This window comes from Oryctolagus cuniculus, chromosome 7, assembly GCF_964237555.1.
Source record: "Oryctolagus cuniculus chromosome 7, mOryCun1.1, whole genome shotgun sequence".
NCBI classification, from domain to species: domain Eukaryota; kingdom Metazoa; phylum Chordata; class Mammalia; order Lagomorpha; family Leporidae; genus Oryctolagus; species Oryctolagus cuniculus.
Genome location: NC_091438.1, coordinates 121,142,601 through 121,165,886, shown reverse-complemented (window position 1 = coordinate 121,165,886; position 23,286 = coordinate 121,142,601). Strand labels below are relative to the sequence as shown.

The window sequence follows — 23,286 nt, the reverse complement described above, 5'->3', positions numbered from 1 at the left end:
CTGGTTGATGTAGGCATTTGGGAAATGAATCAGCAGATAGGAGTTTTGTCTGTGTTTTTCTGTTCCCCATCTCCATATAAAGAAATAAAAATAATTTAGTGTGTGATTTATGTTGTTTTACTTTTCAAACTATATTTTCTCCACCTTTCTTTCCCTTACCTCTTTCAATAATAGAAAAAAAGATCAGTTAACCTATCATGTTGTTGGATCTCTATATCTCAGTTCTTTTGTTTGCAGTTCCCATTCGAACTCATTTTATTCTTAAACATATTTGCAGTTTTGCCATCATCTGGAGTAATTGCATTTATAATTCCTGGTCTCTTTTTCCCCATTCTTATAAAAGAAAGCTAGTGAGGAGAAAGAGATATTTTAATGTGATTGGCGCATGAGTTATCTCTAGAATTTCTACAGTAAGCATTATCTTTTAGGTAACAGACTTTTCATATTTTTTATTATTTATTTATTTATTTTTTTGACAGGCAGAGTGGATAGTGAGAGAGAGAGACAGAGAGAAAGGTCTTCCTTTGCCATTGGTTCACCCTCCAATGGCCGCCGCGGCAGGTGCACTGCGGCCGGTGCACCGCGCTGATCCGATGGCAGGAGCCAGGTACTTATCCTGGTCTCCCATGGGATGCAGGGCCCAAGCACTGGGGCCAGCCTCCACTGCACTCCCTGGCCACAGCAGAGAGCTGGCCTGGAAGAGGGGCAACTGGGACAGAATCCGGCGCCCTGACTGGGACTAGAACCTGGTGTGCCGGCGCCGCAAGGCAGAGGATTAGCCTAGTGAGCTGCGGCGCCAGCCGCTTTTCATATTATTTTAAAACTGTTTGTGAGCCTGGCAACAAAGTGTGGGAGAACAGATTTTTTTTTTTTTCTTAAGGCTGCTCTCTTAGTCTTTTTCCCATTCTACATTCTTCCCATAGTAGCCCTCTGTTTTCATCTTTGCTCCAAAGCCCCAAACATCTGATAGAAACTTAGGTGGAAAAGAAGTAAAAAAATTTAGGTGGTGTGTGCCCAGGACTTTGTGCAGAGATTTTTCATTTTCCATGTGACTGCTGGAAAATATTGACAGATATGAGTGTTATATCCTGAATAATGTTTTCACATTTGTGAGGTCTTTATATTCTTTGCATTTTGCATTCCCATGGTTCACTGCTACATTTTTAGATGTCTAGATTACAGTATTATATAAGAGCCTGGGCTTTCTTTTGGTTCTGGTGTCTGTTAAGGGACTTACAAACAAAAGCTTACATACTCAGAAGTTTTTCTCTAATTTAGAAGGGGAGTGTGACATTTTTTCATTTATTTAAAAGGCTCTATCCCCATTCTGTAACGTGATGTGCCTTTTTTGTGTATGTATAATTTAAATGTTGAGTTTCCTTACAAATCGTATAGAGACTTCTACCAACTTACTTTTTCTTGATTTCCTAAAGGTCTGCTTTGACTCTTCTCTGCCTGATTTCTCCTCTGCTATTGCCAACACTTTTCACTGATTAAAAACTTTGTCACTTCCTAGGTAGTGGGCATTCACCACCTAGTAGCAGTCTCACTTCTCCAAGCCATGTCAACTTGTCTCCAAATACAGTCCCAGAGTTCTCTTATTCTAGCAGTGAAGATGAATTCTATGATGCTGACGAATTCCACCAAAGTGGCTCATCCCCAAAGCGCTTGATAGAGTAAGTGGATGAATAAAGTATGTATTTAAACAACTCTGCTGATTTTTAAAAGTATAATTTGATTTTAAGATTATGTTAATGACAGATTTGCCTTGTAAGTTTTTTTTTTGGGGAACAGTAAAAAGGACAACTTATTTTTAATTGGCTTATTAAGCAAAGAAAGTTCTGTTGAAAAGTTCTGATTTTACTCCTAATTCCAAATTGAATAGATAGCATCAGCCATAGTAATGTTCCAGTGTTGTTAGTTGAACTCTCTGGACATTTCTTTTTTTTTTTTTTTCCAGGTTAATATTTTAATCTGTACATCACTTTTTTTTTTTTTTTTTTGCAAACCATTACACTCTTATTTAAATTAACCTTCTTCTTGCAAAATATTCATTTCATTTTCCAACAAAATCTTATAAAGGCAACTCTCTGGACATTTCTAAAATACCAACACTGGGAGAGGGTCCAAAGATGATGAATAAGCTACAAAATATTATACAAATAAAATGTTACTCTCTTGTTTCTATATTACAAGAGAGATACTCACACCTATAAGCCTAGTATGGTGCTAGTTAGAAGAATGATACAGTAGTTAAAAAGAACAAGTTCTTGCCCTCAAAGAATGTACAGTCTGTTTGGGAAACAAGAGACATTTATAGTCTAGTGCTATATATTTGAAGTATCTTAATCCAGGCCATCGCTGTGGCATAGTAAGCTAAGCCTCCACCTGCAGCACCGGCGTCCCATATGGGCACTGGTTTGTGTCCTGGCTGCTCCTCCTCCAATCTAGCTCTCTGCTTATGGCCTGGGAAAGTAGTGAAAGATGGCCCAAGTGCTTGGGCCCCTGCACCCGCATGGGAGAGCCTGAAGAAGCTCCTGGTTCCTGGCTTCAGATTGACCCAGCTTCAACTGTTGTAGCCATCTGGGGAGTGAACTAGCAGATGGAAGACCTTTCTCTACTTCTCTCTCTCTCTGTAACTCTGTTTCACAACTAAATAAATAAATAAATAAAATTTTTTTTAAAAAATGTCTTAATCCATTCAGGTTGCTGTAAACTGAGTGAATTGTCTCGTGAGTAATGGGCAGTTGCTGATCAGGGCTGTATTTTTAGAAAAATAGACCTGCCTAAATTGAATACAATTGAATGCATTAGGGGCTGGATTATAGGTAGGGAGACCAGACACCAAAACCTGGTAGTAAACTGAAAAAGGTAGATGACCTGAGCTAAGGTTATAGCATTGGGAATGAGAGAAAGTTCATACATTGTAATGAGCTGCAGGTAGATTTTGACAGATCTTGATAATAGGTATTTTTTCCATTGTTAGGAAGTATTTGACCTGATTTATACCATCATAAGAAAGTCAAGTGTGTACCATTGTACAGAAGAGGGTAACTGGCATTTATTTCCTCATTAGCTAATCACAGTATTTTCAGCTATAATGAAATACAGGCTGTTATGGTTAAGACTTTGGATTCTGAAATCTCAGGAAGAGTGGATTCTAAAACTATTTTGCTTCAAAATTGTGTGATCCTGGTCAAATTATTTAACCTATGTAGTGCTCAGTTTCCTTATTTGTAAAATGAGGATCATAATAGTTTGAGCTATTATTATTATGATTATTAAAGGGATTATTATGAATATTTAAATAATATATGAGGGCTTGCGCTGTGGCATAGTGGGTTAAGCTGCTGCCTGCTGTGCCAGCATCCCGTATGGGTGCCAATTTGAGTCCCAGCTGTTCCACTTCCCATCCAGCTCCCTGCTAATGTGTCTGGGAAAGCAGAAAAATTTTCCTGATAGAATTCAAAGAAAGCAAACATTTAAGAGAAAATTGCAAAGTAAAAGGTTGAATTTTGAAGGATCAATACTTATTTAAATAGAAATAATCTCTTACTCCATGTAGTAGCTGTTGCTTTAAACCAGGGGCTGGGAAGGTCTGTACCTTGCCAAGGTAACCTCTCACAGTGTGGGCATATATTAGATGTGTAATAAATTGTTACTGTAAGTTCAGAGCTTTACATTTTTTATTGTACTTTATTAACTTTATGCTTAAATTCTAGGTAAGTTAGCCAAGTGAAAATTGAAAATTTCCCTGTAGGCATATATGTTGTTACTGTCTTTAACTGTATTTTTTATTTTTAGTTATTTATTTATTTATTTTATTTTTTGACAGGCAGAGTGGACAGTGAGAGAGAGAGACAGAGAGAAAGGTCTTCCTTTGCCGTTGGTTCACCCTCCATTGGCCGCTGCGGCCGGTGTGCTGTGGCCGGTGCACCGCACTGATCCGAAGGCAGGAGCCAGGTGCTTCTCCTGGTCTCCCATGGGGTGCAGGGCCCAAGCACCTGGGCCATCCTCCGCTGCACTCCCTGGCCACAGCAGAGAGCTGGCCTGGAAGAGGGGCAACTGGGACAGAATCCGGCGCCCCAACCAGGACTAGAACCTGGTGTGCCGGCGCCGCAGGCGGAGGATTAGCCTAGTGAGCCGCAGTGCCGGCCAACTATATTTTTTAAATCCTTTGTCCTGAATGGGGTAAATTATGGAATGGCTAGTTCACCCCCAAAATGGCCATGTCAGCCAGGGCTGGTCCTGGATGAAGCCAGGAGCCTGGAGCTCCATCTGGGTCTCCCACATGGGTACAGGGGCCCATCCTTCCACTGCTTTCCCAGGTACATTAGCAAGAATCTGAATCAGAAGTGGAACAGCTGGAACTCAAACTGGAGTTCATATGGAATGCTACCATTGCAGGAGGCAGCTTAACCTACTGTGTCACACCGCCTCCTGACTTTTTGAACATTGTTTCACTCTGCCCAGCCATGGTTGGTTGGTTGGTTTCTTTCTTTCTTTCTTTTTTTTTAATTTCTTTGACAGAGTTACAGACAAAGAGAGAAACAGAGGAAAAGGTCTTCCTTCTGTTGGTTCACTCCCCAAATGGCCGCTATGGTCGGTGCTGTACTGATCCAAAGACAGGAGCCAGGTGCTTCCTCCTGGTCTCCCATTCAAGTGCAGGGGCCCAAGCACTTGGGCCATCCTCCACTGCCTTCCTGGGCCACAGCAGAGAGCTGGACTGGAAGAGGAGCAACCGGGACTAGAACTGGTACCCATATGGGATGCCAGTGCTGCAGGTGGAGGATTAACCAAGTGAGCCACGGCGCCGACCCCCAGCCATGGTTTCTAACCATGGGTAAGGAGAAAAAGCATAGCATAAAAAGATCTGAGGAATTGCATCTAAAGATTTACATTTTTTAAGATTTGGGGTTTTAGGTCAGATGATTTCAGAGATTGACTCTACTGATGATGTGTCACAGTGCCACAAAACATTTTGAAGATAATTTTCATGTAGTTCTTTTATTGATAATTTGATTTCTCTTACATAAGTTTTTTTGCTCCTATTTTGTCCCCTTAAAACTAGTGAGATAGACATTAATTACAATGCACTGTAATGTATACTACTAAATTATCAGTGAAGCAATATTTAGTTACCTAAGGGTTTTGAAAAATAGGTCAAAAGAAGGTAAGTAACCAGGGCAAACTAGTCTATATTAGAATACATAATGAATTTTTAAAAAATATGTATGTAGTTATTGGAAAGGCAGAGTTACAGAAAGGCAGAGGGAGAGAGAAAGACAGAGGTCTTCCATCCGTTGGTTCCCCCTCAAATGGCTGCAATGGTTGGAGCTGTGCTGATCCAAAGGCAGGAGCCAGGAGCTTCTTCTGGGTCTCTGCTCCGGGCACAAGTCCATCTTCTACTGCAATCCCAGGCCATAGTAGAGAGATGGATAGGAAGTGGAGCAGCCAGGACTCTTAACTGGCACCCATATAGGGTGCCAACACCGCAGGTGGTGGCTTTACTCGCTATACCACAATGGTGACCCCCATAATGAATTCTAACACAAGCAAAGCCAGAGGACTTTATGCGTGATGAAACTATGCGTATGAGTCTACAGTGGCATATATATGTTGTCCTACGTCCATCAAAGCCCAGAGAATTCACAGTACCAAGAGTGAACCCTAATGTGAACTGTGGACTTCGGGTGATACCAATGTGCTGGTATAGGCTCGTCGATTGTAACGAACATACCACTGGGTACACAGTTTGATGGGGAAGATGGCACAGGCAGTAACTGAGACTCACCTTTCTGCTCATTTTTGCTATGAACCAAAAACTGCTCTATAAAATCAAATTTGCTGTAAAACATCAAATGAAGGTAAGTACCAAGGGCAAGCTATGTTGAAAGTAGGTTTCATGCCTGTAATTTTGTAATAAGACTGATGATTGCATCTCATAGATAACTATATGTGAGAAATTTGGTTTGTAGTTTTACAGTGAATAATTAAGCTCTGTCTTTCTGATTATCCTCTCATTTTTATAGAAATCTTTACCTTAGTAAGTTATGATCACAGATATAGTAATATAATAGAGCAACTTTTTTTTAGACCCTGTTAACAGTTATAATAAATTTGCTTGTAAAAGTAATATGATTTTGGGGCCAGCCTCATGGCATAGTGGGTTAATCTGCCACATCACATATGGGCACCTGTTTGAGGCCCAGCTGTTCCACTTGTGACCCAGCTCCCTGCTAATGCTCCAGGGAAAGCAGCAGAGGATGGCCCAAGGGCTTGAGCCTCTGCATCTATGTGGAAGACCTGGAAGAAGCTTCTGGCTCCTGTCTTCAGCCTGGCCCAGCCCTGGCTGTCGCAGCCATTTGGAGAGTGAATCAGCAGGTAGAAGTCCCCTGCCCCCCAACTCTGCATTTCAAATAAATATAAATAAATCTTTTTTAAAAAGTAATAGGGGCTGGCGCCACGGCTCAATAGGCTAATCCTACACCTGCAGCACCGGCACCCCGGGTTCTAGTTCCAGTTGGGGCTCCAGATTCTGTCCCGGTTGCCCCTTTTCCAGTCCAGCTCTCTGCTGTGGCCCGGGAAGGCAATGGGGGATGGCCCAAGTGCTTGGGCCCTGCACCCCATGGGAGACCAGGAGAAGCACCTGGCTCCTGCCTTCGGATCAGTGCGGTGCGCCGGCCGCAGCGCAGCAGCCATTGGAGGGTGAACCAACAGCAAAGGAAGACCTTTCTCTCTGTCTCTCTCACTGTCCACTCTGCCTGTCAAAAAAAAAAAAAAGTAGTAGGAGTGCTGGCGCCGTGGCACGGTAGGTTAATCCTCTGCCTGCGGCGCCGGCATCCCATATGGGCACCGGTTCTAGTCTCAGCTGCTCCTCTTCCAATCCAGCTCTCAGCTATGGCCTGGGAAAGTAGTAGGCCCCTGCACCCATGTGAGAGACCAGGAAGAAGCTCCTGGCTCTTGGCTTTGGATCGGCGCAGCTTTGGACATTGCGGCCATCTGAGGAGTGAACCAGCGGAAGGAAGACCTTTCTCTCTGTCTCTCCCTCTCACTATCTGTAGCTCTACCTCTCAAATAAATAAATAAAAATCTTTAAAAAAAAAAAAAAAAAGTAATAGGATTTGGAGCTGGTGCTGTAGTGCCATAGGTTAATCTGCGACCTGTGGTGGCCAGTATACCATATGTGCATTGGTTCTAGTCCTGGCTGCTCCTCTTCCAGTCCAGCTCTCTGCTGTGGCCTGGGAAAGCAGTAGACAATGGCCTGAGCACTTGGGCCAGCCCCTGCATCTGCATGGGACACCCAGAAGAAGATCCTGGCTCCTGGCTCCAACCATTGTGGCCGTTTGGGGAACAAACCAGTGGATGGAAGACCTTTCTGTCTGTCTCCTTCTCACTGTCTGTAACTCTATCACTAAAATGAAAAAGCAATAGGATTTTATACATTTTGTAGTTTTCAAGGAAACTTTTTAAATAACTGGGAATAGTGTTATTATTGATGTGGGCTTTTATCAAAGGATCTCAAAAATTGTAGACCTGATATGCTCTAGCACTTAGTAAGACTGTTCTAGAAGTTGTTGTGAAAAATTTTTTCATAGGTGTGTTTATACAAGGCAACAAAATCAGAAAATGAACTCATTTTAAACTTGTATGCAGAGGTAAAAATGTCAGTAAATTTTTAAAAGTATCTATGCTAGCGTTTCAGCATGGCTTGGCTAAACACTATTCAGGCAGTTTAAGATGAGAGACTTTTATTTCTAGTCTTGGAATGGGGGTGACAGGGAGTTGGTTGAAAGCACTTACATATGTCAGTAACCAGCAGACTGTAAGACTCTAGTCCGTTTCTGTCACCTACTTGTATTATTGGTTTTAAGAAGTTTTGTAAATTGATGTCTATGATCCTAAATGCATTCCTTAGCTGAAGATGGTGATTAATGTTCATGTTTTTGTTTTTAGTTCTTCTGGATCTGCCTCTGTCTTGACACACAGCAGCTCAGGAAATAGTATGAAGCGTCCAGATACCACAGAATCACTTAATTCCTCCATGTCTAATGGAACAAGTGATGCAGGTAATGACCTTTGAGAATTTTTCTTTTTGTAAGAAACATTTATAATACTGGTAGCAGCACAGATTGGCCCAATTAAATACCAGCCTAAGAAGATGTGTTTTATTTTAGACCTTTTTGATTCGCATGACGATAGAGATGATGACGGAGAGGCAGGGTCAGTGGAGGAGCACAAGAGTGTTATCATGCACCTCTTGTCACAGGTTAGGCTCGGAATGGATCTAACTAAGGTAAGAATCTAATTTGGCATTTGATGTAAGTGTGTGTGTGTGTGTGTGTGTGTGTGTGGTGATTGTGCCTGCAAATGCAGAAAAGGTGACGTAACTTCCTTTTATACTTATGTCTTACTGTTTTTTAATATATTTGTAGACAAGTAAGCTAAAGTTTGTTTATAAAGGAATTAAATAAACGGAACTAAAATAATTTCGAAAAGAGTAGTTTGTATGTGTTGTATGGATTAACATTTGGATTGTATTTGGGGCACATGAAGAATAGTTAGGAGATGGATTAGTTAGTAGTTTGGGCAAAACTTGAAACAATATTGTGAGCACAGAATCAAAATGAACAGAGCTTTGGTCTTGGGGTCAGAAGAGCTGTGTTTACAACCTACCTCTCTGCTATCATCTAACTAATGGGACCCTGAGCCAAGTCCCTTACTCTGTGATCTTCAAGTTCTTTATATTCAAAATGGACGTATGAGGGGGCTTCAAAGGTCCATGGAAAAATGGAATTAAAAATAAGTGTTTTGGTCTGAAAAATTTTGAAATCCACACATAGATTTTTCACAATACAAATTATCCATGAACACAGGGTTGTAAGGATTGAAAGAGGGAGCCGGTACCGTGGCGGAGTGAGTGGAGCTACTGCCTGTCTCACCAGCAACCCATGTGGACATTGGTTCAAGTCCCGGCTGCTCTGCGCCTGATCCAGCTCTCTGCTACAGCCTGAGAAAGCAGTAGAAGATGGCTTAAGCCCTTAGGCCCCTGAACTGATGAGGGAGGCCTGGAAGAAGCTCCTGGCTCCTGGCTTCAGGTTGGCCCAGCTCCGGCCGTTGTGGCCATTTAGGGAGTGAACCAGCAGATAGAAGACCTCTCTCTCTCTTTCTCTAGTAGCTCAGCTTTTCAAATAAATAAATAAATCTTTAACAAAAAAAAAAGGATTGGAAGAGCCATCAGTGTAAAATTGTATAACTCATAATGAGTAATATAACTGCATTTGAATTTTTAAAAAATTTAAATTTAAAATTTAAAAAAGATTTATTTATTTGAAAGACAGAGTTACAGAGCAAGAAAGAGACAAAGAGAGAATGAGATCTTTCATATGCTGGTTCACTCCCCAAATGGCCACACGGACTGGAGCTGATGTGATCCAAAGCCAGGAGCCTCCTCTGGGTCTCCCATGTGGGTTCAGGGGCCGAAGCACTTGGGCCACCCTCTGCTGCTTTCCTAGGCTATCAACAGGGAACTGGATCAGAAGTGGAGCAGCTATGATTCGAACTCATACTCATATGGGATGCTGGTGCTGCAGGCGGCAGCTTAACCCGCTACACCATGGCGCCGGCCCCCTAAATTTGAATTGAAACTCAGAGCATTGAATAGAGTGCTGAGCTTATTTAGAAAGCTGTCTGCCCTCGTCACTCTAGAAGCCTCATACTTTCTCTTCGTTGTCCTCATAGCACTGTTCTTGTCAAGTGAACTCGCAGGGGTTAAGTAAGTTGACTGAATCATAATAAGTGGCAAAACTGAGATTCTACTCTGACCTGTGATTTAAAAAGCTATAATCTTTCCACTGTTGCCCTTGTCTCAAGGATTTAGGCTGTAGTAGCTTTCATATTGATTGGATTACTATTCTACCCAGGTTTGGAAATCAACTCTAGTACTATAATCCTTGTCAGTATTGGACTTCATTTTGGTTTTGAAATAGAGGACCATTAAGAAAAAAGAGTAATCCATAATGCCTTCTAATAAGTGCCTATAAAAAAATCTTTTATTCCTAATCTAAGTGAAAAGAGAAGGACAAAGATAACATTAATTTGTGGAGCCCAACATACTTATCAGGGATATACTAGGTAGGAGAGTATTTGCAGAAGGTTGTCCCAAGAATTGCTTCATAAATTATTAGATTGCATAACAGCTGGTCTTCCTGTCCTTGCCAGGAAGGACATTTGTTTTCAGAAGTGGATCATTATACTTCCTTTCTTCTCTCATTGGCTGGAGCCAAGCATGTGTCCATACCTAAACTAGTCATTGGCAAGAGAAGTTAAATGACTGGTTTAGATTAATCCATATTCGCTTCTTGAGACTGAGCGGGGAGGGTCATGGCAACAGATACATAGCCTGAACCTGAGCGGAGTCAGAATTCTCTAGGGGTGGATTAGACATCTAGGTAGACAATCAGAAGTGTCTCTCCCAATCAGGTTTTAATTCTGGCCTCACATAATTTTCTGTGCCACATTATCCATATTTGAACCTGTAGTCACCAAAATCTTACTATATGAGTATTATGAATGATATTATAATAATTACTTTTTACTTAATATACTGAAAATTAGCCATCTTAATAATCTTTATAGACATGAACAAATGTCCATGATCACCAGCAAATTTTGAAATCTTGATTTCTTTTGCACTTTCCAAAATAGTATTTCAATAATGCCTTAAATTTGTATCTTACTCTATTCCAGAAAATCTCTTCTTCCTTAAAATACTTGCAAAACACATTCATTTTCCAAATACTTTTCAGTTTGTAGAGCTACTACAAAGTCATACCCATTTGCTTTATGTAGTCTTCAAAACAATCCTAAGGTATAAGCCTGGCATTTAATTATCTTCCTTTTACAGGAACTTAGAGAAGCAGAGTTAATTGTCCAGGGCCTCATCATAGCTATGAAATGGCAAAACAAACACCTGAACCTTGGCTGGAGGAGACCAAGCCCAACTTCCTTTTTATCATTGTCCCAGCAGGTTGACATGCTGTGCATCAGCATGCTGGAGGTGTTGAAGATCCACGCAATGAGGGTTCTCAAACAAATTTTTAAGTAGGAGGAAAAGATTTTTTTCTTTGATTATAAGTGAATTCAGGCTTCTTTTTTATGTTATGTTTCTTTTTTATCTTCTGAATTATTTCTTCAATTTCTTTGTCCCTTTTTCTAGTGGAGTAATCTTTTTCTAAGTTTTCCTAAATAGTAAGAAATTGTACTAAGTCAGTATATAAAGTCTATCTGCCCATCCAACCATATTTAGAGTAGAAACTTATAGACTTCAAAAAGTTAGTGGAAAATGTAATTAAAAGCTAATTTTAGTGGGCTGGCGCCGCAGCTCACTAGGCTAATCCTCCGCCTTGCGGCGCCGGCACCCCGGGTTCTAGTCCCGGTTGGGGCGCCGGATTCTGTCCCGGTTGCCCCTCTTCCAAGCCAGCTCTCTGCTGTGGCCAGGGAGTGCAGTGGAGGATGGCCCAAGTGCTTGGGCCCTGCACCCCATGGGAGACCAGGAGAAGCACCTGGCTCCTGCCATCGGATCAGCGCAGTGCGCCGGCCGCGGCAGCCATTGGAGGGTGAACCAACGGCAAAGGAAGACCTTTCTCTCTCTCTCTCTCTCTCTCTCTCTCTCTCACTGTCCACTCTGCCTGTCAAAAAATAAAAATAAATTTTAAAAAACGCTAATTTTAGTATAAATTTTTAAATCCATGCAGATAAGAGGTCTTCCAGATGCTCTTGGAAGATGTATATTATGAAAAAAACTATGCCTGGATTTCAGTTTTGTATCAAAATAAACGTCTTTTAATCTTTTAATTGAATTTCCCACTTATCCTTTGAAGCACCCTCATATGTAAACGTACTTGAAACATCAATGCTGGCGTCTGAACAGTTCTGAGCAGTAAAGCCTAGCTCCCCTCCCTGCTGCTAGCCCCCTTCTGTACTCCTCTGCACCTGCCTGCTGCTTCCGTGGTTAACCTCTGCTGCACCCCATTTCTTGTCTTTGCCTTTTTTATTTCTTTTTATATTTCCATGTCTTGTTCTGTTGTCCCCACTTGTGTCTGTTGTAGCCTTACTCTTCTCTGAGGCTTTTCTGTGATGCCACCTCAGTGAGTTGTTTGCCAGCTCTGCCCTCATTCTGGTCCCCTTCACATTGCATGATTTTTTCCCTCAGCTGAACGTCAAGGGCACTCTGAACATGTCTTGTATGATATTTGTCACCTTGTACCTAAACTGTAATTATGTAAGTATGATTCCGATATACTTACTTTTGCTTCCATCATGGCTTTTAACCCTGTATCTTAAATGTGGTGACTATGTAGTAATTACTAAGTTTATTTTATTTTATTTTTTAGATTTATTTATTTATTTGAAAGAGTTACACAGAGAGAGAAGGAAAGGCAGAGAGAGAGAGAGAGAGAGAGAGAGAGAGAGAGAGGTCTTCCAATCCACTGGTTCACTCCCCAATTGGCCGCAACGGCCGGAGCTGGGCCGATCCGAAACCAGGAGCCAGGGCTTCCTCCGGGTCTTCCCACACAGGTGCAGGGGCCCAAGGACTTGGGCCATCTTCCACTGCCCTCCAAAGCCATAGCAGAGAGCTGGATTGGAAGTGGAGCAGCTAGGTCTTGAGCCGGTACCCATATGGGGTGCCAGCACTGCAGGCGGCGGCTTTACCCTCTTTGCCACAGCACCGGCCCCAGTAATTACTAAGTTTGAAGGATAGTTTTTTTGCTTGCTATGATGTGCCACCTCCATGAGGTAGACATTTCAAAAATTCTTGTTCCATTCCATTTCCCCAATGAAATTAGTCCCTTTTTTTTTTTTGATGGTTAATCATGTGTCTCATTTTGTTCCCCATTATTATCATTTCCTTTCTTTCTTCACTTTCCTCTGCCACATTCCCAGCTCCTAAACATAAAACTTTGTGGGCTCAGCCCCTGAGAGAAAGAATTTGTTGATTCTTAGTCTTTATTCATTTCTTTTCTCTTAGTTCTTTATTTAGAAACTTAAGCTTAGAGTACAAGTGTGAGTAAAAGTTGGCCCTTGCATTCTATTTGAAGATACAAATTCTGAAATGAAACAGTGTCCTGTGACACCTGTGTACTGGTGGTAGAGGCTGCAGCAGCAGGGAGAGCGCACAGATCCCTCTGACGTCACACAGGCCAGATTTTGAATTTCACAATAATGAAGTGCTGAGGAAAATTTTCCACTGTAAAATAGGGATAATAATTCCTTCATATCAAGCTGTTGTCTAATTTTATAAGATTATGTACGTAGTGTTCCAGCAGATAGATGGTATCCAAGGGTTGCTACTGAGTTATTGTTTTTGTTATACTCAGTATGAAAAGGGAGTTTGCACAGAGCAAGTAACATTTGCACATTCCCAGCCCCTTGTCTGTCCTTCATCTGCTGCAGGTTAATTTTAACGGGCATTTCTAAGTCAGAACAGTTTGCAGTAGTAGTTTCTAGAGGCATGCCCGGGCAGTACATGGTGGGTGGTAGTACCATGGTTGGAATGAACTTTTTTGAGCAGTTCCACAACGTTTATTTCTTGTAGAATTTAATCCTCAAGGGTCAAATGTGTGTGTTTTTCAGGTAGTTCTTCCAACATTCATTCTTGAAAGAAGATCTCTTTTAGAAATGTATGCGGACTTTTTTGCACATCCGGACCTATTTGTGAGGTATTTGAACACAACAAGTTTCCAATTTTTTAAGAAATTATTACTCAGTAGCTTTCTGCCTTTGCAGGATAGGTGGATTTCTTCTTACCCTTTCAAACATTTCTGTGAAAAAGTGGCACTGAATACGTAGCTCTTCTCTTAGGTTATATGGTGGTGAAGCTGTTAGGCAACCAAATTTAACACTTTAAAAATTCTTCAGAGCTCATAAATAGCTAGTGAAGGAAATGGGCTTATTTGATGCAGGCATTGATAACCACTGTTCATTATTTACACTGTATCCTGCTAAGTTAACTGAGTTCAGCAAACCTATCCAATGTACCTGTTTGCCAAGCATTTTGTTGTGAGCTAGACAAAGATCTCAGTGTGTCCTTGAAGAGCTTACAGCCTTGTGTCACATTATGGACTGACTCATAAATTTTTTTAATAGATTTTATTTATTTATTTGAAAGTCAGTGTTACACAGAGAGAGAAGGAGAAGTAGAGAGAGAGAGAGAGAGAGAGAGAGAGAGAGAGAGAGAGAGGTTTTCCATTTGCTGGTTCACTCCCCAATTGTCCACAATGGCCAGAGTTGCACCGATCCGAAGCCAGGAGCCAAGTCTCCCAAGGACTGGGGCCATCTTTCACTGCTTTCCCAGGTCATAGTAGAGAGCTGGATCGGAAGTGGAGCAGCTAGAACTAGAACCGGTGCCCATATGGGATGCCAGCTTTGCTGGTGGTGGCTGTACCCGCTATGCCACAGCGCCAGCACCTCATAAATTTTTTTAAAGATTTATTTTATTATTTGAAAGAGTTATAGAGAGAGGTAGAGACAGACAGAGAGAAAGTTCCATCACTGGTTCACTCCCCTAAATGGCCACAATGGCCAGAGCTTAGCCTGTCTAAAGCTAGGATCTTCTTCTGGGTCTCCTATGTGGGTGCAGGGGCCCAAGGATTTGGGCTATCCTCTGCTGCTTTCCCATGTGCATTAGCAGGGAGCTGGATTGGAAATGAAGCAACTGGGACTAGAACCGGGTCCCATACAGGATGCCGGTGCTACAGGCCAGGACTTTAACCCACTGTGCTACAGCATTGGCCCTATGGCTCATAAATTTTAAATACACAGCTTGCAGTATTAGATATATGAACATGGGAGAGAAATAATGTAAAGGTGGGGTTGACTTACAAAGAGGCAAGTTCACATTGCTTTTCACTGGTAACCAGAAATTTTTCTTTGTATTGGGAGGTGTTCTAATCCATCTTCTTTGGTTACATTCCTTGGCCTTGGACTGTAGTTTACTAAAGCCAGAAAACAATCATTGAACTTTCAAAATGGGAGGGCACATTTGCTGACATTGATGTACATAGATACATATCTATTTCCTTCTTACTGAAGATTTAAGAGAACCAGTTCCCAAAAGGGAGAAATTCAAATAAATATGGCAGTGTGTTTAAGTTAATAGATAATTAATAAAATGTAAACATTTATCTGTTACATGTGTAAATGAAAATGGAAAGTACCAGTTGTTCATTAGGTACAAATTGGAGGGTTAAGAGGAGCCTTTGGCCGGCGCCAAGGCTCACTAGGCTAATCCTCCGCCTAGCGGCACCGGCACACCGGGTTCTAGTCCCGGTCGGGGCGCCGGATTCTGTCCTGGTTGCCCCTCTTCCAGGCCAGCTCTCTGCTGTGGCCCGGGAGTGCAGTGGAGGATGGCCCAAGTGCTTGGGCCCTGTACCCTCATGGGAGACCAGGAGAAGCACCTGGCTCCTGCCATTGGATCAGTGCAGTGCGCCGGCTGCAGCAGCCATTTGGGGGATGAACCAATGGAAAAAGGAAGACCTTTCTCTCTGTCTCTCACTGTCCACTCTGCCTGTCAAAAAGAAAAAAAAAAAAAGGAGCCTTTATATGTGAGGATTTAAACTTTGAGGCCCTTAGATGAACCACTTTGTAATATAAAAGGATAGCTTAAAAAAATAAGATAAAATAGAATAGAATACTAAAAATATTAGAATTGGTTAATTCCAAGAAAGGAGAAATAAATGGAATAAGGAAGAAAGGGAACCTGCAGGAAACAAGTATCAGGGTGGTAGAATTATACCTAATTATATCAGCAGTTACTGCATGTAAATATATGTAATACTCATAGCACTTAAGAGAACAGCACTTGTCAGGCTGTATAAAAAAGCAAGATACATCTGTGTGTGCTGTTTGAAAGGGGGAAGTGAAGTGAAGTGAAGACAAGACACTGATGGGTTAAAAGTAACAGAATGGGCAAACATGCAAAATACCAAGCATAACAAAACTGACAAAACTATATTAGTATTTGACAAAGGAGACTTTCAAGATAAGACATACTTCCAGGGACAAATAGAGATATTTTATAATGATAAAGGGTCAGTTTATCAAAAATAAATTATACTCCTAAATGGGTATGTTACTAATAACACACCTTCAGAATACATGCAGCAAAAACTGACTAAAGTGAGAAATTTACAAGTCTACAAATTCCTCCCTTGGGAACTAACTGACCAGGTAGCCCCTCACTTCCCTTCCTGACGCCTGTAGGAAGTCTATAGTAGATTCAGACAGCAGTATTAATCAACTTGACCCAGTTGATGTTTCTAAATAGTGCCCAAGAGTTGTGTAACACATAGTCTTCCAAGTGCACATGGAATGTTCATCAAGACCGACCATATACTGAGAAGTCCTAATAAATTTAAATAATGGGAATTATTTAAAAAATAAATTAAAAATTAAATTAGAAGTGATTACATAGATAGGGAAAATCAAGTATTTGGCAATTAATGTACTTACGGATTTCTGAAACAGAACTGATCCATGGTACTAGGAAGTGGAAGTGATGTTTGCCTCAGTGTGAGAGGTGGTGATTGTTTAGAAAGGGGAACCTTCCTGACTGGGTGCTAATTAAATGGATATATGCATTTGTCACATTCCTCAGACACTAAGATGCATGCATTTAGTTGTGTGTATTAGACCCTGGTTTTAAAAAGAAACTGGAGATAATACCTGGTCCTGGATCCGTAGACCTCTCAGTTTGGCTCAGAATGGACCATGCGGGGAGAGGGGCGGGTGCTGCATTAGCTTGTACCCTGCAAGGAAGCTGAACATTAAATTGCGCCTTTCTGTCTTTCAGCATCAGTGACCAGAAGGAGCCTCGAGAGCGAATGGTTCAGGTTGTGAAATGGTACCTCTCAGCCTTTCACGCAGGAAGGAAAGGATCAGTTGCCAAAAAGCCATACAACCCCATTCTGGGCGAGATCTTTCAGTGTCACTGGACACTACCAAATGATACTGAGGAGAACGCAGTGAGTTCTGCATCCTAAGTCATAAAATGATTCCAGATTTCATTTTACTTAGGTGCAGGTAATCGTGATGAAGGCAGTCGCCAAAAGATGCTTACCACTCGCAGAAGAGCATTGTTTGTTAGGTCACCATATCTAGCATACTGAGAAGGGGGAGAGTGGCATAGATGGTAATGGAAATTCACACATGCCAGGCCCTATGAGACATAGTGATAACTCTACAGCTTGTCAGTTGAAGTTGACAATCAGAGATGAGTCCTGGTACACAGGCGTCAGCAGTGCTGGTGTCATTTACTGGTAAGGAGAAAAGATAGTAGGGGCGGCGGCATCAAGAGCATGTGAGTGTTCATTGGGGAGTTGAGTTATAAGGGTATGGAGTTCAGGAGAGAGATGGCCATGAGGTTTCCAGAGATTTTAGTGTCTTTAGAAATCACTTTCAAGCCCTAGGATTAGATGAAATCATCTGGGAGACGTCACAGCTGGAAAACAGTAGGTCACCCACACGCAGCCCCCGTAGCTCCACGCTGAGAGTTGTGGTGAAGAAGCCACAGGACAGAAGACTGACACCTGTTCAGAGTCCTCTCGGGGGAGAGAAAAGCTCCTGGCCCACAGCCTGGCACGTAGCCTCGGCAGACGTGACTCCCACTCTTTCCCTCTCGAAGAAACAAAACATGAGCTTCGGCTCATGACTAGAGACAAAGGCAGTGGGTGTCTGTTTTTATTCATCTGCAAACATAACTGCCTGTTTTGTGCCAGGCCGGGTCATGAGTTAGGCCCATGGACCTCGCCTTCAAGAATGTTTATTCTCATCAGGGAGACTGACACAAAGCAGTAATTACATCCATGTAACTAAATGCCACGACAGAAATGTTAGAGGGCTCGAGTGTGCAGAGGAGGGAGCACTCTCTCCAGTTACCAGATTCTCTGTGATGCCATGTTTCCACATCGAAAGAACATGTTGTATTTGCTTACAGGAGCTAGTTTCCGAAGGACCAGTTCCCTGGGTTTCCAAAAACAGTGTAACGTTCGTGGCTGAACAGGTTTCCCATCATCCACCCAGTAAGTCACAGAGCTCTTCTGCAGCATGCACGCGTGGGCCATTGCTAGCTCTCTAGCGGAAGTCACTGTACTGTCAGCTGTACAGCCGGCTGCGGCTTCTGTTACCTCAAGCGGAAACTCAGTTAATTGGTTCCTCATATCTATCTGCTCTTTATATGAGTTCCAAGACTTTTTTTTTTTTTTTAAGATTTATTTATTTGAAAGACTGTTGCAGAGAGAGGTAGAGGCAGAGAGAGAGAAGTCTTGCATTTGCTGGTTCATTTCACAAGTGGCCGCAGCAGCTGGAGCTGAGCTGATCCGAAGCCAGGAGCCAAGAGCTGCTTGTGGGTCTCCCACATGGGTGCAGGCCCCAAGCACTTGGGCCGTCTTCTGCTGCTTTCCCAGGTGCATTAACAGGGAGCTGGACTGGAAGTGGAGCAGTAGGGACTCAAAGCAGCGCCCATACGGGATGCTGGCACTGCTCGCCAGGGCTACCTGCTGCACCACAGCAGCAGCCCCAGTTCTAAGACTGTTAGCCTCACTGATTAAATATGTATAAAAAGAAGGGATTCGGGAAGCCACGTTTTGATGCTCCCACAGTCATCTCACAAATAATAATCTGTGCTTTGGAGACCTTGGTGACTGTGAGTTGTATGAGCGGTATGAAGTTTCTGCATGGTATACTCCTGGAGAGAATACTTCCCTACTGTGGTGTAGTGGTTTAAGCCTCTGCTTGTGGTACCGGCATCCCATATGGGCACTGGCTGAAGTCCCGGCCGCTCCTCTTCCCATCCAGCTCTCTGCCATGGCCTGGGAAAGCGGCAGACGATGGCTCTAGTTCTTGGGCCCCTGCATCTGCATAGGGGACCCAGAGGAAGCTCCTGGCTTCTGATTAGCCCAGCTCCAGCCATCATGGCCATTTGGGGAGTGAACCAGCATGTGGAAGACCTTTCTCTTCTGTCTCTCCCTTTCTCTGTAACTCTATCTCTCAAATAAATAAAATCTTAAAAAAAGAAAAAGAAAAAAGGACTGCCATAATGGATGCCAGATGGGCCCAGGCTGGGGCGGGAGCAAGGTCATATTTGCTGTAGAACAAGAGCCCTTTTGATTTTAAGCCTGCTGGATTGGCCAAGCATCGTTTCAGAGAGCAGGGCTTCTCTGCCTGCAGGGCTGTGGACGAATGCTTGCACTGAGGAAGGGGTAATGAAGAGCAAACGTGGGCCTCACGGTCTGATTGCAGGCTGTGGAGCCAGTGTTCTCCCCAGTCAGCTTGAGAGCTGATGGTGGCTGTATAGTTCACTAATGACAATAACTTCTGTCCAGTTTCAGCCTTTTATGCTGAGTGTTTTAACAAGAAGATCCAATTCAATGCTCATATCTGGACCAAATCAAAATTCCTTGGGATGTCGATTGGTGTGCACAACATAGGGCAGGGTAAGTCTGTGGGCACTGGGTAGACCACCATGTGAGCAGAATTGATTCTACTGTGTGCTGGACACTTGCCCGATAAGAGAAAATGTTCTCAGAAAACCAAACTGATGCCATTGTTTGCGTGTAAGCCTACATATTGATGGTTCAAGCAGGGGTGGGGTATGAGATAATTTCTAAGGTTTATGGCCAGACAACTCGACTCACTAGAGATTCTGTCCCTTCTCGCCACAGGCTGTGTTTCGTGTCTGGACTACGATGAACATTACATCCTCACGTTTCCCAATGGTTACGGAAGGCAAGTAGAGCTGTGATCGGCAGGAGACCCTGCTGTTCCTTAAGCCACGCCCCTCTTCTTTTTCCTCTTAACTGTGCACCTGACCTGAAAACTTTTTATTTTGCAGGTCTATCCTCACGGTGCCCTGGGTGGAATTGGGAGGAGAATGCAACATTAATTGTTCCAAAACGGGCTACAGTGCAAATATCGTCTTCCACACTAAACCTTTCTATGGGGGCAAGAAACACAGAATCACTGCAGAGATCTTGTAGGTGTTCTCGCTCTGCCTCAGTGCTCTTCTGCTTCTCTGAAGTACTGTTCCATGGTTTGGAACATACATTGTTAGGAATTGGCTGACTTCATGGTTCTGTCTTTGTAAACTTGTTTGTTTTATGTGTCATTTCTTCATAAAATTCTGTATCAAAAAGAGACCTTAAACCTAGGTTGAAAAGAGGCTGTTAATGAGATTTTCTTCCTAGGTGGCCTACCCAACCCAAATCGTGGCTTCTTCACTCATTCTTACCAGATTGGACCACGAGCTAGACCTTGTAACAAGACTCTGACATTCACTTCCTCACAGCCCCTCCTTTTCTGTGCTTTTTGCTGGGGAAATACAGTAACTGTCACATCACACAGGCATTTGGCTTAGATAGTTTGCTCCTCTTGGGTCCAGTGATGGCTGTGCTAGGAGAGTTACTGTGTGCTGGGTGGGTCCGGGGCTGCCTGGAAGAGGCAAGTCTGTGGTGATGGTTCATGGAACTTTCTTCTCTGTGCTAGAAGGCCTTATTGGGAACAGTGTCCTAGATGGAAGGTACACTGTTGGTTAACCAGTTTTTCAGGAAGATAATTTGGTGACAAAATCAACATCCAAAAAAACCTTGGGTAGAGCCATGAACACAGGTTGAAGTTGAAGAAAGTTTAAGTAAGGGTCAGTGTAAAATCGAAACAGTTCACGTAGGCAGAGGGTGTGGCAGAAGCTTTGAGAGCAGCACGAATCACTGGTGTGCTGCAGCTGGGCCTTAAATCAGGAATCTGAGCGTCCGATGAACGATTACACTAGCTGGGTAGTTCTGGGGTCTGTGAACTCCTCTAACAATTATTAACCCCAGAGAACTTTAACAGGTTTTTGTGGATTATATCAATATTTTCCATACTGGAAATCGAAACATTGAAAAATTTTGAGAAGTTTGGCATTGTTTCATATATAAAGTTTGTAAATCTCTTATAATTAGTGAAGATAGATGATTCTCCTGTGTGCCTCTTTGTTCCGTGTGTTGCTACATGTTACGTAGCATCTGGAAAACACTGTACACTTTGAGAAAACTGAATGGAAAAGGTAAATAATGCAGTGTTTGACCTAATGGACTCTCTCCCTGACAGGGTTCTGGGAACCCCCAGGGATCACCACCACACTTTGAGAACCACTGCATGACTGTGTCCTAACCTGGCTCCATGCCATCTTCTTTCCCAGTCCTCCCAAATTACCAAGGACACTTACGTTTCTGGCCAGTTGTGGCAGCTTTCATTCATCTGTCCTGTTCATTTTTCCGAGTTCTCCTAGACCTCTGTTCATGCCTCACCCTTTAGTAACCCTTGCCTTTGCTGTGATGGTCACCTCCCCAGAGTCACTGTACTGTCAGGCAGAAGACTGAGGAGTGATGCTTGCATTGTTTAGAGCCCTCATTCTTAGAGCTGGCCCTAGGAAATCCAGTTCTGTTAATGCTGCTTTTGCCAAAGACTTCACAGTTGCTCTTCTATTCTGCTCTGTGTAGGTAGGCCACACTGGCCAGTCTTTGGCGGGAACATTTTTAATTTGAGACTAACACAAATGTTTCCTTTCTGTTTAGTTCTCCAAATGACAAGAAGTCTTTTTGTTCCATTGAAGGAGAGTGGAATGGTGTAATGTATGCAAAATACGCAACAGGGGTAAGAACCTATATTTTGCTGATTATTTCAGGCTACACCGAATTTTAGTATATCCCTTATTCTGGCTTTCTTCACCTGGAACTTTAACCCTGAGGCCAGCTCTAATGTCTCCTTCAGGCAAGTTTTTTTCTTCCTTCCCCCACTTCCTAGGCAGAGCAGGTTAGAGAAAGTTTTTACTTTTCTCTCTGCTCTCAAAACACTTGAGAATAACGTAGGTAACAGTGGCACATCCTAAGCACCAGGAAATGTTAGAAGCATCAGTACCGTGTGTGGGATGTTTATGAGATGAAGTAGTTAACTATAGTGTGCGTGTTTAATACACAGAGCTCAAGTCCTTGCTTTTAAGTAACGTACACTTTGTAGTACTTCCAATAAACTGTTCTCTTCAAACTAAGAAGAAAGGTGGTATGGGATTAACAGGAAGAGCCAGTGAACTGGATTTCAGACTTGGAGAATCTGCAGTGTACAACAGTACTTGAGGTAGTATGCTTACCGTTAGGACCGATTGTTTATTTTGTCTGGCTCGTCAAGAGCTACCTCTAGCCACAGTGAAATGTTAGTTGAATGAGCCTCTAAGAGTCTAGACATAAGACACAGACACACCAAATATTTAGGCTTAAGGCTACATAGTGTAATTCATTGTCTGTGTCCTTAATAAACATGGGGTCTGATGAAGAGATCTGTTAATTGAAAGTTTTCTGTGACGAGTTTCCTGTCTGGAACCATTTGTGTAGTAACATTTGTCTCATGTTTTCTAGGAAAACACAGTCTTTGTAGATACAAAGAAGTTGCCTATAATCAAGAAGAAAGTAAGGAAGTTGGAAGATCAGAATGAGTATGAGTCTCGCTGGTAAGAAAACAGACTGAAGTTCTGCTGACACTGTTGCCCCGTAACGGGCACAGGGCTGGTTTGGAGACACTAGAGCAGAGGGTAACAGAGAGCAGCCTAGGTTCGAATGCCTGGGTTTGCAGGTCAGCATCACTGCTTACTAGATCTGAAACCACGACTAACTTAGCTAACTTCTCTTTGCTTTCTTTCCTGAAATGGAAATAATGGTTTTAAGAGGAAGCCATGGGGGCTGGCATTGTGGCATAGTGGCTAAAGCTGCCACCTATGGTGCCAGCATTTCATATGGGCATCAGTTCGAGTCCCAGCGACTCAACTTCTGATCCAGCTCCTTGCTAATTGTCTGGGAAAGCTTTGGAAGATGGCTTAAGAACTTGGGCCCCAGGACCCACATGGGAGACCTGGAAGAAGCTCCTGGTTTCAGTTTGGCCCAGCCTTGGCTGTTGAGGCCATTTGGCCAGTAAACCAGCAGATGGAAGATCTCTCTCTCCATCTCTAATCCTCCCTCTCTGTAATTTATTTGAAAGTCAGAGTTACAGAGAGGGGCAAGCAGAGGCAGTCATAGAGAGATTAGTTTTCCCTCTTGGTTCACTCCCTAAGATTCTCTATAACTCTGCTTTTCAAATAAATAAATCATTAAAAAAAAAAAGGATGGAGTGTCCTGGGCCTATTTCTCTGTACCTTAGTCCTCCAGTGCCTATGAACACTTAAGGCCATTTGATGTATGCAGTTACTATAATGCTTTATTC

General features: G+C 42.7%; 1 protein-coding gene across 28 annotated transcripts in view; it reads left to right on the top strand.

The window, feature by feature from the left end:
- Nucleotides 1-23,286, top strand: part of OSBPL9 (oxysterol binding protein like 9) — a 181,739-nt gene that overhangs the window by 157,247 nt on the left and 1,206 nt on the right. For all 28 annotated transcript variants that reach the window (XM_008265258.4, XM_002715101.5, XM_008265261.4 and 25 more), the window contains 11 exons: nt 1,517-1,676; nt 7,957-8,069; nt 8,178-8,296; nt 13,636-13,721; nt 16,853-17,024; nt 17,996-18,080; nt 19,383-19,493; nt 19,722-19,785; nt 19,892-20,032; nt 21,612-21,690; nt 22,449-22,540. In XM_008265258.4, the coding sequence (XP_008263480.1) occupies nt 1,517-1,676; nt 7,957-8,069; nt 8,178-8,296; nt 13,636-13,721; nt 16,853-17,024; nt 17,996-18,080; nt 19,383-19,493; nt 19,722-19,785; nt 19,892-20,032; nt 21,612-21,690; nt 22,449-22,540 (1,222 nt within the window). The remainder of the gene's footprint in view (nt 1-1,516; nt 1,677-7,956; nt 8,070-8,177; nt 8,297-13,635; nt 13,722-16,852; nt 17,025-17,995; nt 18,081-19,382; nt 19,494-19,721; nt 19,786-19,891; nt 20,033-21,611; nt 21,691-22,448; nt 22,541-23,286) is intronic.